The sequence below is a fragment of the Brachypodium distachyon genome, chromosome 4 (assembly GCF_000005505.3).
Source record: "Brachypodium distachyon strain Bd21 chromosome 4, Brachypodium_distachyon_v3.0, whole genome shotgun sequence".
Classification (NCBI taxonomy): Eukaryota; Viridiplantae; Streptophyta; class Magnoliopsida; order Poales; family Poaceae; genus Brachypodium; species Brachypodium distachyon.
Window position 1 is genome coordinate 767,534 of NC_016134.3, and position 14,009 is coordinate 781,542.

The 14,009-nt window shown below is 45.4% G+C and overlaps 2 protein-coding genes and 1 long non-coding RNA gene across 4 annotated transcripts; all 3 read left to right on the top strand.

The window, feature by feature from the left end:
* Positions 1-884: 884 nt before the first annotated feature.
* Positions 885-7,078, top strand: LOC100844013 (dihydrofolate synthetase). Its single transcript, XM_003577173.4, has 10 exons — positions 885-1,299; positions 1,513-1,610; positions 1,798-1,948; positions 2,631-2,693; positions 3,271-3,432; positions 5,031-5,222; positions 5,393-5,492; positions 5,753-5,887; positions 5,973-6,104; positions 6,191-7,078. Exons 1-10 carry the CDS (start codon positions 1,030-1,032, stop codon positions 6,577-6,579), a joined length of 1,692 nt encoding a protein of 563 aa, XP_003577221.1. The 5' UTR covers positions 885-1,029; the 3' UTR covers positions 6,580-7,078.
* Positions 7,079-8,246: 1,168 nt separating this feature from the next.
* On the top strand, positions 8,247-11,468 carry LOC100833331 (plant cysteine oxidase 2). 2 transcript variants are annotated; one of them, XM_024455179.1, is made up of 5 exons: positions 8,247-8,394; positions 9,410-9,534; positions 9,674-9,845; positions 9,937-10,140; positions 10,985-11,468. In XM_024455179.1, exons 1-5 carry the CDS (start codon positions 8,361-8,363, stop codon positions 11,107-11,109), a joined length of 660 nt encoding a protein of 219 aa, XP_024310947.1. In that variant the 5' UTR covers positions 8,247-8,360; the 3' UTR covers positions 11,110-11,468. The 2 variants fall into 2 exon arrangements, with proteins under 2 accessions (XP_024310947.1, XP_010236991.1); XM_010238689.3 differs by having other exon boundaries at positions 8,287-9,029.
* Positions 11,469-11,743: 275 nt separating this feature from the next.
* Positions 11,744-12,894, top strand: LOC104584348. Its single transcript, XR_732019.3, has 2 exons — positions 11,744-12,086; positions 12,280-12,894. It is a non-coding gene; the product is annotated as an uncharacterized LOC104584348 (long non-coding RNA).
* The last annotated feature ends 1,115 nt before the right edge of the window (positions 12,895-14,009 follow it).

Sequence of the window (14,009 nt, forward strand, 5' to 3'; positions counted from 1 at the left end):
TTCAAGTATTTGGAAATTATTAATTGCAATGAGATGTTCTAAGTGCTTTTTTTTATTAGCACAACTGTGTTTATCAGCGAATGTTTGGAGACTTGATTTAGTGCAAGATTCAGATATTGAGATGTTACTGTATCAACACCGAGATGAGATATCATTTGCATGAACTTTATTCTTAGTATTTTTTTTTACAAATATTTTTGATTCCGTAGCAACGCACGGGCTTTTGACTAGTGTTGTGTAGAGTACGGAGGTTCAGTTCAATTTAAGCTGGTCCAAAGAATTATCCTACGGGGACATCGCTCGTCACTCGCTTTTTTTTTCAACTTCCAAGTTCCAAAGTCATAAGCTGCAAGAACATGCGTGCACTGACAGAACTAGCTGTGGACTTAACGGAATCTCTTGCGTGAGCATCTTTGCTCTCGTACATTTTTTTTCTCGAGGCCTGCTCTCGTACATATAGACTGACTCAAGTTGTTTGTCGTCCATTCACTCCAGAAATACGAGAAACTATTTCCCGCAAAAGAAAAAGAAATAACACAAATATTGATACCACGAATTCAAAAACGAACCTCGATTTAACGATGGGATGTTGACAAAGGATTTTTTTTTTTACTATTTCTTAGTCGCTTCTTTTGTAAGAAAAACTTTATTCTTAGATTAAGATCTAACATCTGACTCATTCTCTCATCGTTCTTGCGCTATTTTTAGATTAAGATTCGACGACCAAACACGTCCGACTGATCTTAGTTAGAACTTAGAAACATGCCGCTTCTCAATAGCAAAATCCTATTTTTTTTTAGGATTTACGAAGGAATCCACGTAACTCTTCATCGGACGGTTAAGAGCGACTCTACGCATCTTCTTTTCATAAACACCCCTTGAAAACTTCCAAATTGGACAACTACGACGCGCTTCCAGCTCTCTCCCATCCTCCTCACCCCCTCCATCTCCGGCGAAACGGCGGCGGCGCCCGCTCCCCCGCCGGCGACCACGGCCACCGCAGCGGCGAGGGGAGTACGGCCGTGCCGCATGGTATCCCGCTTCCCTTCACCCATCCGCTGGTCCCGCGGTCTACTGCGCGGGACAGTGAGCAGCAGCAGCCGCCGCGGGGTATCCGCCATGGCCAGAGGCGGAGAAGAGGGGAAGCTCGGGGAGTTCCTGGAGTACATGGACCGGCTCCGCAACTACGAGCGCTCCGGCGTGCCACGCGGCGCCGGGACCGACTCCGACGACGGCTTCGACCTAGGCCGCATGCGCCGCCTCCTCCGCCGCCTCGGGGATCCCCATACCCATTACCCGGTGAGCCGCCGCCCTCGCCTCGCCCCGAATCTAGCTCCCAATCCTTCTATAGACTGCTAGCAGGGGAATTGTGAGGGGGCATTGGGGGTGTGTTCGCTGTTCAGTGCCACTTAACTTAGACAGTCATCATCCATATGGAAAATTAGTTTTTACTTGCATGGATGATGCTATGTTACGAATGGCAAGATGAAGCCGAGCGATCCGTGTTTGTAGGCTGTTCATATTGCCGGCACCAAGGGGAAAGGCTCGACTGCTGCGTTCCTGTCCAATATCTTGAGGGAGCAAGGCTACAATGTGGGCTGCTATTCCAGGTATCCTACCATAGTGACGAAAGCTTCATGTATATTCTTTTTTTAGAGCTATTAGACGAATGTGTCTTGTCACTTGGCACACTGGGAGACGTCAGGGGATTACAATCTTACTATGTGAGCTCTGTTGAATTTTTCGGAGAGACCATTTCGATATTGCATAGATTCTATAATGCTTCTCTCCATGCAGCCCACATCTTCTAACAATTCGAGAACGTATTTCTGTCGGAGAACATGGAGGCCCTGTTCCAGCTGCACTGTTGAGTGATCTTTTTGATCAGGCTAAGGAAGCTATTGATCAATCGATAGAATCAGAAAGTGGAGCCTTGACACATTTTGAGGTAGTTTTGTTTTTTAGCTGCAGATTTAGTTTGTTTTTCCTTTGACAAACTGATGTAAACTCTTGACATATTTGTGTCTCCCCAAATGAGGGCCTACAGTTTCAGTATATATGAACATGCAAAACTTCTTGTAGGTACTTATGTCATGGCTTGTCCTTCATTAGTTTGCATCTTGCCTTTCTGCATTAAACCTCGCAGGCTGTGATGCCATTTTCCAGTTGTAAATTAGGCCATCTGATTATTTTTCTTGTTCATATTAGCAAAAAGGTAACAACCTAGAATAAATGTGTAGTCTAGACCAGCACTTATTGTAACAAGCAGGAGTACATTGACATTGTATGATGCTAGCCATGGGCAAATTTGATGGTTCATGTAATAATCAGGAACATATGGACACCACATGATGCTATTAGTCTGATTCTGATCCCACTTTCTGAACTTTTCAGCCACCCAGATAGTGCCAAGCACAACTCTTCTGTTTATTAACATATGTAAGAGATTCATCTTTAATTGATAATGCATGGTGTTTACACAGTTGCAAACTTGTTACAGGAATCAATAGAATCAAACAGAATTCATTTGCAAATATGTCCACACTAAAACACTGCAGGCATCAATAACAATCTGCTGTTATTTCACTTCTGGAGATCATGAACTTAAACACTACCTGTGCGATTTGCAGGTTTTTACCACTCTCTCATTTCTCCTATTCTCACGAGAAAATGTTGATTTCGCCATCGTTGAAGTAAGTTCTGTAACACTTGTTGAATGACACTGTTACTATTGTTCAATACTCATTCACGATTTGCTTTTATATGTTGCTGTAAATGTCAAGGTTGGAGTAAACTCATGTATTTGATATCATAGAAATTGTCTCAGTTACTGACTTGAAAGTTCAATCATAAGAATGCACCTGTTGTGCCGAGTTGCTGCAAAAATGCCATAATCAAACTTGTCTCATAACTGTGTCATGGATCAGTTGTCTTCTGTGTACCTCTGGTCTCCTGCTTTGACCAGTCCACTAAGTCCTGTATCCTTAAGAAAATGTTATTATCAGGGACCAACGATTTGGTACTTAATGCAAGGCATTGCTGAGAAATGAAATTTAGGGATGATGGAATGTAAACCCTACATTTATGTGTTTTGGGAGTTCTACTACTGATATACTCCTATTGATTAATTCCTCACTATCTATTATTTGAAGTAGCACTGATCACAAGTTTCTGGGGCTCTATTGTTCAAATGTATCTTTGGTTTCTAAGTTGTACTCCGTAACACTTATGCTGACCAAATAGTGCCTTGTTTTTCTATTGATTGCCTAGGCAGGTCTTGGGGGAGCTAGAGATGCCACAAATGTCATAAGAAATACTGAACTAGCTGCATCAGTCATAACAACAGTTGGGAAAGAACATTTGGCTGCTTTGGGTGGTTCCCTCCAAAGCATAGCAGTGGCAAAGTCCGGAATCATCAAGGAAGGGCAACCAGTTAAGCCATTCTCTCATCTTTGTTCCTTCCCATGTTGGTCAGTCTATATTTTCTTGCTTATGATGGTTCCAGATTACAGCCGAACAATGTCAAGTAGCTATATAGTGTTCTTTTCTCTTCAGAGAAATGATCGGTATTTCTGCTTGCTGTTCCATCTCCATGGTACGTCATGAAACAATTTTACTAGGCACCATCTTCTTCAGTAAGTTGGAGACTTCATTTTTTCTTAAATATTATCTGCTGATATTTTGCCCTGAGCAAAATGCACCCACAATCACCGTACTTGATTCGTATTCTCAATTTAGTCACTGTATTTCAGAAATCAAAAGGTACGGTCACCGAACTTGACGAAATATCTCATACATGGTCACCAGTACAGTATTTCTACGTATTCGTATGCCTCACATGACAGCTAGGTGCGGCTATTTTGCAATTCGGCCCTCTGGCGCTGCTGAAGCAGGCCATCTGGTTCTTCATCGACCAACTCGGCCCAACTGACCGCCTCTCTGTGGTGACCTTCTGGTCCCGCACGACGGCGCGAGCCGCTGACCAGCCTCGCGCGCATGTCGGACGCAGGCAAGGCCGCGCCAAGGCCTCCATCGAGTCCCTGATCACTGGCAGCAACACGACGATCGGCGAGGGCCTCCGCGCGGCCGCAGACGTGCTCGGGGGCCGCCATCACAAGAACGCCGTCTCCCGCGTCATCTTGTTCTCCGACGGCAGGGACGATCGGCGAGTAGCCAACAACGCCGTGGCGGCTAACCATGTGAGGAGCCTTGTTCGTCTTTGTTCGCTCACGCCAGCGCCTGGCCGCGATCCACACATTTGGTTTCGTCCACGACGCGGTCGCGCTGCCCACGGGTGTCACCTTCTCCATCGCCATCGTACCGAGTCAGAGCGTATGGGAGCAGAAGCGGCGGCAGCAGGGAGCAACAGCTGCGTCGAGCTGGCCCTGCACCTGAATCTCCTTACCTGCTTGACAGCAAAGAGAGCAGCAGCAGCAGCAGCTCTGCCCGGCATTAACAAGCAAGCAGCAGCTCAACGGCTTGTACTTGGAGGAGCTAGCGAATGGGGAGGGGTGGGGGAGAGCAGAATAGGGAGAGGAATGGCATTAGCAAGCATGCAGCAGCTTAGCTCCGTTAAGGAACATGGGTGGGGAATTTTTGTAAAGGCAGGGGGATTAGTGGGGCCCGCGCGTCGGAAGGGCCGGATTGCAAAATCGCCGCGCCTAGCTGTCACGTGAGACGTACAAATATGTAGGAATACCGTACCGGTGACCATATGTGAGATATTTCGTCAAGTTCAGTGACCGTAACTTTCGATTTCCAAAATACAGTGATTAAATTGAGAATACGAATCAAGTATGGTGACTGCGGTTGCATTTTACTCTTTTGCCCTTCAAGTTGTATGATGTTATCCTTGTATAGGTGTATTTGTACACATGAAGGCCTTAAATAAACCCTTGTGTACATGACCAGCACGACAAAGTCTAAAATATCCACACATGCTTTATTGTCTTTTCTCATCGCGAGTGATTCTCAATGTTTTATTTGTGTCAATAATTTTTGTGATTGGGTTTCTGACAAACTTTTTTCAGGTTATCATTGGCGGTCCATTTTCAACAGACATCGAGCAAATTATTCGGGACAGAGCATTCTTGACACAATCTACCGTCATATCTGCTTGTGATCCTGGTGTCCGGAGCATCACAAGATGCGTTGGTTGGGATTATGGAAAACCTTATCAAAGTTGTGACATTGCTGTGCAGATTTCAAATGATATGCCATTGGTAGAATTCCATTTCCAACCTTATCTTGGTCATCTGAAATTATCCATTGCCAACCTTATCTTGTTCATCTGAAATTATCGATTTCCTTACCTTGTCCAATTAATAGAGAATAAAGCTTTTCCATCTTCTTTTCATGTCCTCCAAATGACCAATGCAAATATATATCGCAGTCTATGGAATTGCATGATATAAAACTCCAGCTGCTAGGAGACCATCAGCGTCAGAATGCTGTCACGGCTTCTTGCACCGCTCTATGTCTCCGTGAACTAGGTAGTACCAAATCACTCCAATTAGAATTATTTGGATTTTTCCATTTCATCCAGTTTCATTACATTTACTCCAGAACTGATAGGGCCCTTCTTTCGATTCTTCACTGCATGGTTGCTTTTGAACAGGACTACAGTTTTGGGAGACTGAGTGATTGTTTTTCTTTAGGCCCTTATAAATTTGTCCACCTTATCATACACATTGCATCATTTGCACAAGTCTGATATATTTTTCCTCTTATCCCATGGATTTGGGAAGTTAAGGATGGAATATATCCGATGCATCTATCCGAGCTGGTTTAGAGAAGACTCAATTGCTGGGGAGAAGCCAATTTCTTACACACGATGAAGCTTCGGTCCTCGGGCTTGACAGGTCATCCACCATTCTAATTGACGGAGGTTCTGTGCGATAACCTGTCCCTAATGTTTTATTTTCCTTATCGTTGCCTTATGTTCATCTTCTGATGTCAGTTTCATATTCCAGCCCATACCGAGGCGTCTGCAAAGGCCTTATCTGATGTGATAAGAACCGTCGAACCAGAAGGACCTCTGGCTCTCATCATCGGAATGGCTAATGACAAAGAACATCTCGCATTTGCTGCGCAGCTTCTCTCAGGCAAAGATCTGTGGCTTGCTTGGCTTAGTTTCATAGTGTTCAAACCGAAGAACGACACAGTTTTTAACGCTCCTGATCCCTTGCAGGCAGAAGGCCGGACATCGTGCTGCTGACCGAGGCGAGGATCGCTGGAGGGACCGCCCGCTCCATGCTGGCTTCATCCCTGAAAGACATCTGGACAGGCGTCGCGCACGACCAGGGCATCGACTGCACAGATATTGGAGTGGTCACCAGTGACGAATCCCCGGACCTTATCGACCGTCTGGCTGCCGCGGCCACGTCGAGCCCCAACAAGCCTGCGCCGATGATGATCGGGTGCGGAAACGCGCCGTTCTCCCGCGACCTGTTGAAGGCCGCCTCCCGGCTGCTCCAGGCCCGGTCCGACAACGGCGACGTAGGCGCTCCTGCCGGCCTGATCTGCGTGACCGGCTCCCTGCACATGGTCTCATCAGTGCTGCAGCAACTCGAACAGTAGCTGTAGCTGCTGCAAGCTTAAAACAGTTATACACAGTGCATCATTCTACATGGTCGGAGATCAGTTGCTTGAGGCAACCAATCACACTGGAACTGGATCCAGCTTCCAAATATCAGATGGAGCTTGAGCAGAGCGTAGACTGTCGTTGACTCGTTGGGCTCGCTCTACTCTAGAAGCCAGTGTATCACGTGGCAGTCCGACATGGCTCTAGAAGCTGGTGCGCCACATGGCAGTCCGACGTGGCTCTCACTGGTCAATTGCCTGTCCTTTTCGTCTGGAACAAACTTGTTCAAAGATAGTGTTGAGATGATCTCACGATCCCAGCATGCGCACATTCCCATGCGTGTCCCCAACGCTTTTCTTTCCTTTATCTGTACCAATCTGTTTTTTTATTGACCGGTGAAAACAGCAGGAGAGTCTCCTACTGTGATTTGTATTAATCAAGCAAAAAGGGTTACAGAGTTACATAAGTACAATCCTTTATTTTTTTGCTCGCGTATTACTTCTGTGGCGCATCAAAACATCTTTGTCTGACACTTGGATTCAAGCTCTTCTCGGTTCTGGTGTGACGTTGTGACTAGAATTTTTCTTCTTGATTCTTGAGTAAGTTTGGACCTGGTATCTTGATCCAAACTTTCCAAAGCATCCATCCATCCTTTATGCCTTTTGTAAGCATGCTATGCAATGATTTTGTGGCATCTTTTTTCTTCTTTCTAGTAAGCTTTTAGAAAATCCTTGTTTCAAACCCACCCAGAGTCACTTTGGTTAAAAGGAATGGATCCTCTGATATTTTCGTACGGATGCTTCCCTACGTCCTAATCAGAGGCGTAAGCGTAACCATGCATAGGGTGGCCAGGGTGGTCTTGCCACTAGCCTATGCCCATGTACGTCCATATAATTCAGCCCAATAATCAATAAATCAATTATACAGCCAGGTCTAGATGTCTCGTATCCATATCGGTGTCACAAGTGTCCTTGGCCTTCTCCTTATATACTGACGTTTTGGTTTTCATTTGAACTAGAACAACGGCAACAATTCAGGATCGGAAGAATAGTCCTATCACATCCTTTGTGGTGGATAAGGAGGTTTACATTGCATCAGAAAAGAGTTACATCAGCGGTATCACCCAAATCAAAGAGGCAAGAGGTTACACCAAAGCCAACAAGCAGTACGTCGGCTCGCTCTCTCTACTTTGCGACTCGATTATTCAAACACTAGGGATTGGTCTCGCTTAGCGACGCGACGCGACATGCACGTGACCAATATATAAGCAATAGCACGGCAAGGACGCCGACCGTTCCGCCACTCTATATTGTTTTGTTCAATTGTACCACCCTGACTTAAAATCCTGCCGAGAGCGACCCGTTCTATCAGAATTCTAGCAAGAAGTTATGCCTCTTCGGAAAATTCCTTTTGTGTGTCTACGGCAATTATGACATACGCTGATCTCTATTCGAAATTCTTGTACTCCCTCCGATCCACATTAATATTTGGATATATCTATGCCTAAAAAGCGTCTAGATACATGAAATATTTTAAGAACTAATATGGATCGGAGGAAGTATTTTTTTTCCTGTGAGATTCGATACGCTGTGGCATCCTACTCCATTTCTCTTATTCTAAAACAAGTAACTGTATTTTAAAATTGACTCGGCGTATCCTTGAAAGGCGAGGGTTTGGACAGCAGAGCATGCAGCAGCTGCGTTGTTGCACGTGAAGAGTCAGGAAAGAAGAAGAGCAAAACCTGTGGGCAGGCGGTTTTGCTTTCCGCTTCCCCAAAATGGCGGGCCGGCCGTCCGTCTCCCCTTTCCCAGGTGGATTTCTTCCTCTCCTCTCCTCTCTCTCTTCTCTCTAGATCCTGCCGCCGACGCGACCACCGAAAGCAGTCAGCATCATGCCGAGGTTTAATGCGACCGAATCAGCCCCAAGTCCATGGATTTCTTTCCCCAATCAATTCTGCCCATCTTGCCCCTCCCCTGCCACCAGCATCGAGCAGCCCATGGTTTCGCTCTCGAGGTCTCCTCCCGCCCGCGTATAACTCGCCCGCTCCTCCTTCCTCCATCCCCCCCACCTCGCCACCACCACAACTAGTCTATACCTAGCTGCGGCCGCGAATCTGGATATCTGGTTCTTGCCCTTGCCCTGACGGGGGGACTTCTTCTTCTTCTTCTTCTTCTTCTTCTTCTTCTTGCTGCTGCGGACGTACCTCGCCCGTCGGCGATGGGTGCGGAGTTTGAGGTGGCGGTGGCTGGAGTCGCCGCGCCGCCGGCGAAGAGGAGGCGCCGGATGGTAGCGGCGGCGGGAGGAGCGAGGCGGCGCGCCACGAGGCGTGCGCCGGCGCCGCCGACCAGGGCCGTGCAGCGGCTCTTCCAGGCGAGCCGCGCCGTCTTCAGGGGCCCCGGCACCGTGCCGGCGCCCGCCGAGGTCGCCCTGCTCCGCGCCATGCTCGGTTCGCCTCCTTACCTCCCTTCCTGCTTCCTTCTGCCTTCCCTTCCCTTGCCATGCCATGCCAATCCTCTGCTTCTTAATTAACCTCACACTTGCTTATATCGCTACTCGATAGCTGCATTGATTTGCCTCATCCAATTAAGCTTAGCTATCTGCATACTACCCCCATGCAAAATTGTCTTCCTTTCTCCCATGCAAATGACCCGTTATATGACAGAAAAGTTTGTTACGCAGATTCACTCTGTATTTCTATACAAAAGCTTGGTTTGTTCTACTGTGATAATTTGTATCGTTGCTCTCTGCATGCTGAAAATGTTTACACAAAAACGCTGAAGAAATGCTGTGTGCTGAATTTAAGTTTCCTGGTGGTGATATCTGCAGACAGAATGAGACCGGAGGACGTCGGCCTAAGCGCGGATCTCAGATTCTTCAAAGCCAGAGAAGCCGCCGAGGGGAAGACCCCCACGATTACACATACCACCATATACAAATCTGAGAATTTCTCGGTAAGCAAGAGGGCTGCGTATACACACGTCATGTTTTCCTAAAAAAATAAAAATGTGTTGAAAAAAGTGGTTCAGAGTTTAGATACGTTGTTGAACCTGAATTTCAGAATTTTCACTGATCTTCTTCGCTTGGGTGCAGATGGTTATCTTGTTCTTGCCACCGAATGCAGTCATCCCCCTCCACAACCATCCCGGGATGACGGTGTTCAGCAAGCTGCTCCTTGGATCGATGCATATAAAGTCCTATGATTGGGCTGGTCCTGGTCCTGATCCTGCCACGAGCGGCGCTAATTCGTTGCCTGACGATCGATGTGAGCTTTTCGACCTATTCTACATTTTCACTAGTCTGCTTCTGCTTTGGTGAAAATGCGCTATAACATTGGGGTTTGCTTTGCTTTGCAGTGAGACTGGCAGAGCTGGTTGTGGACGATGTTTTCACGGCGCCGTGCGACACATCGGTCCTGTACCCAACAGCTGGAGGCAACATGCACCGGTTCAAGGCCATTGCGTCATGCGCAGTCCTTGACATTCTTGGCCCTCCTTACTCCATAGAAGAAGACCGGGATTGCACGTACTACACAGAGATTCCATACTCCCACCAACCGAGTAAGTAGCAAATTGTGATATCAGAAATCTGAAGCTCCTGTATGTGCTGCTACTACTACTAGATCTCAATTTTGAGTTTTTGACACTAGCTGTATCACACAGCTATAAACTAGTCATGGAAATACATGAGCTCATGTAGCTCTAGATCTGCTCCGTTGGGGCTTGATCTGAGTATAGTTTATATCAGTGCATCTTTTTCTCCGACAACACACAAGAGAATTAATTAATCGGGTACATGTTTTCTTTACTAAGGAGAAAGATGGTTTGGGCATCAATTGCAAGTTGCACATATGTATAATCTATACTTCATGAAAACAGTAGTTTGTCTCCGGAGCAGCCCACTGAATGGCGGATGTGGCGTGTTAGTTAAATAACAACTTGCAGGTGGCTATGATCTATGCTTCACCAAAACAGTAGTTTGCCTTAGAAACCAGCCCACAGAATGGGGTAAGAGGTCTGTTAGTTAAAAAACAACCAGCTGCAGGTGGCTTTGTTTATGATATACTCCATTTTCAACCTGTGCACATGATACGCAGTCTAAGCACACGGTTTTAGAAGCATGGGGTGTCAAAACCACTCATAGATAAATAATGTTCTAAAAAGCGCTTGCTAATAAGCAGACAGAGTGTGGTGATGGTTCCTAGCTAGGAGGACGCCTTTTAGAGCAGCGATTAAATTACTGTATAACTTCACCCCAAGATATTAAGCTCATTTTAAGGCTTGAATATTGGTTGTTTACTGCATGAGGACGGTTCTTGTAATTAAATTTGTTCACAGCTGTTGCTCATAGGATGTTAACTCCAATGAAAGGTAAACTAATTTGTCTTTCTGCTGACATTGACAGGCAGTGACCTTGTCGATAACGAACAAGAACGCCGGCGTCTCGCATGGCTGAAAGAGATCGACATGCCGAAGGAGCTGAAGATGTGCAGCGTAGCTTACGGCGGCCCGCCGATCTCCGACAGGTGAACCCCCAAGTCAGCCAGCTGATGTCAGAACTGCCAACCTTTGTGGATATATCAGCAACACAATGGAGCTCTTAGCCTGGATTTCAGTTTGTACATGATGTCAGTGATAGCATGTCATGATGTAATGTGCGAATGTTTTGCTTGCTTTGTTTGTGCATGCACCGTCAGTGTGGGCCTTGTCCAGTTCCTTTCTTGATCTTCGGTTAATACATACTCATCCATAGATTTCACTTAATTAGGCTTGCTTGCATAACTGTATTCTGTTTTTCCTTGCAAGATTAGAACAATGAGAGGCCAATTCTGACACGGTCTTCTCATCGAGATTTCTCTATATTTCCTACAACATTTTCTCTTGGAACATTCTAGGTATAAGAATTGACATACTTCCTCCCTCTGACTGAAATTAATTGTCGAAATATTACATGTATCTAGACATTTTTTACACTTAAATACATCCGTATTTGGGCAAATTTGAGACAATTAATATCGGTAGAAACACTTAGATACGTTCGTATTTGGGCAAATTTGAGACAGGTAATATCGGTAGGAGGGATTTTCATTTTTTCTTTTTAGCGAGGGCGAGAATCCTTGAGCCCTACACCAAACATTTGGCAAGAATATGTAGGAAAAATAGATAGATACTCATTGACAACAAAGCAAATGAAGCACCAAATTATCACGGGCTCACTGCTCACGAAAAAAAACATTCATGGGCTCCAGAGAAAAGGAAAAGGCATTTCGACCAAATTAAGAAAGAGGCCGAACTACGACCGGAGCCCGCGAGAACGATGCATTTGGGCCAAACACTTGGCCCCCCGCTCGCCGACGGCAGTCGCCGCCGCCAAGGAACTGCCTCGGCCATGGCCCCGGATCTGGGGCTCAGTCCGGGCGGAATCTCTCCCCCGGCGAGGCGGTGCAGGAGCGAGAGTTGAGCCGTGCAGGTGCAGCATCCTCCGTCCGCTCGCAGCTCTGCCGAAGGTGTGTGCTTGTTGCTCCTTCCTCTTGGGTTCTCGCTTCTTGCTTCTAGGATTTCTCAGAGATGGTGCGATGCGACTGCCTGGAATGGGGCTTGCTTGTTTCTAGGGCAATCCTTTTGGCGTGAAATCGTAGACAAGGGAGTAGTGGTAGAGACATACTACGAGTTCCTGAATTCCTTACCATGTGATTGCAGAATCTGATTCATGAACCATGTGCCCTTGGGTTGGGTTGGGGTAAGAAGAAATTGCTTTGGATGCACGGTCATTGGAAGACAATTTTTTTCCGTGCCTTGTGCTATATGATTGCAGAATCCGATTCATGAACCAAATGTGGGATTCAAACTAGCTCAGCATGCTGTGGGATACATGATTTAGTTAAGCAAAGTTAACCAAATGTGAATATTCCTTCGCATGTTCCTAACCATGAGTCTGCTGCATACCGATGTTGTTTATAGCAAAAGGAGGTTAGTTCCTTTCTTGCATAGTGTATAGGAAAGCAACTCCTTTGTCACCTTCATGAATAGAACAACAGACCAAGCAAGGAACGCAACATACCTGCGGATGTAGCACGCAGGGCCAGTGATGTGCCGCTCAATGAAAAACAAAGACCAGCGGAGCGTACAGATGGAAGGTTTCCGGTACCCAAAGACGTGGTGATGTTACCCGGAGGGAGAGTGGGGATATAGAAGTACATACCGAGATGCTCAGACCGGACAAACAATGTTGGACATGTTGTATTCTTGATAAAGCCATACTGGTTTATGTGAAATTATGTTTTTCGAAAATGGAAGCTTTTATTGTGTTAAGATTGGTTCTTGCGAAGCTGTGATCTGTCTGCTAGAGATTTTACTGACCCATCGGTAGGGCAATGCTTTATGCATCCTCCTATTTGCAGCTTACTTGGTCATATTTGTTTTCACATAAACTTGTCAGCGAGTGAAATTCGACAGTCTTAGCAGCTCTGTGTATCATTAATAGTTTAATTTTAGTCCAACGTTACATGGCTCGATTTTGAATAATTTTGCAAACATGTGTTGTTCCATCGATCTCGGATACATGCATGGATCAACTTCTTTTTTATGAAATCTGAAAGACTTAAAATATATGGATAGTAACTCTGCTTATCAAGTTAATACTCCCTCCGTCCCATATTAAGTGACTTTCTATTACATGTATCTAGACGCTTTTTAGAAGTAGATACATCCATATTTTGACAATTTTGAGTCAGTTAATATGAGATGGAGGGAGTATCATTTATGCATCATCACCAATTTATTTGTAAAATTGCTGCTGGATGTGAATTATGCAGAATATCAGAATATCAGAATATATACCGATCGTTTACTGGTTTGAGTTCCATTTGTTTTAGGATTGTCGATTGGTGTTTAGCTGTGCGTTTTTCCTAGCTGCATGCATCCAACAGGTTAAAGAGCAGAAAACAAGCTGAAATTGATTAACGTTCAATGGTACTCCTCCGTTCCGGTATACGAGGCCGATCTCACCAAAATCCTTAATTAAAGGGAGCACCAAACAAGTTTTCAGTTTTCTTTCGTTCCGTTTACAGTAACAGAGTTAACATATGCCACGTCTTGTGGTTTTCCTACATGAACCAAGAATGCGTAAACTGTACAATGTAGCTACTATTATGGTGATCTACAAGAACTTTGTAGGAAAATGCTTCTTAATTAGAAACAGAGGAGTGTGATCTTGATTGGACTTCTTAAAAAAAAGCTTTAAGATGAAGCTTGAGTCGTTCATGTTTGGGATCCTCCAAATCGGGGATGAAACAGAAGTTCCTTTATGAATTTACATCCTGTCATGTACACTCCTTAAGCTCCAATATATAAGAAGAAGAAAAATTCATCGCATTTCATTTCGCATAAAATTATTTTCAACTTTTTTTTGAAACAAAACAAGGTGGCCC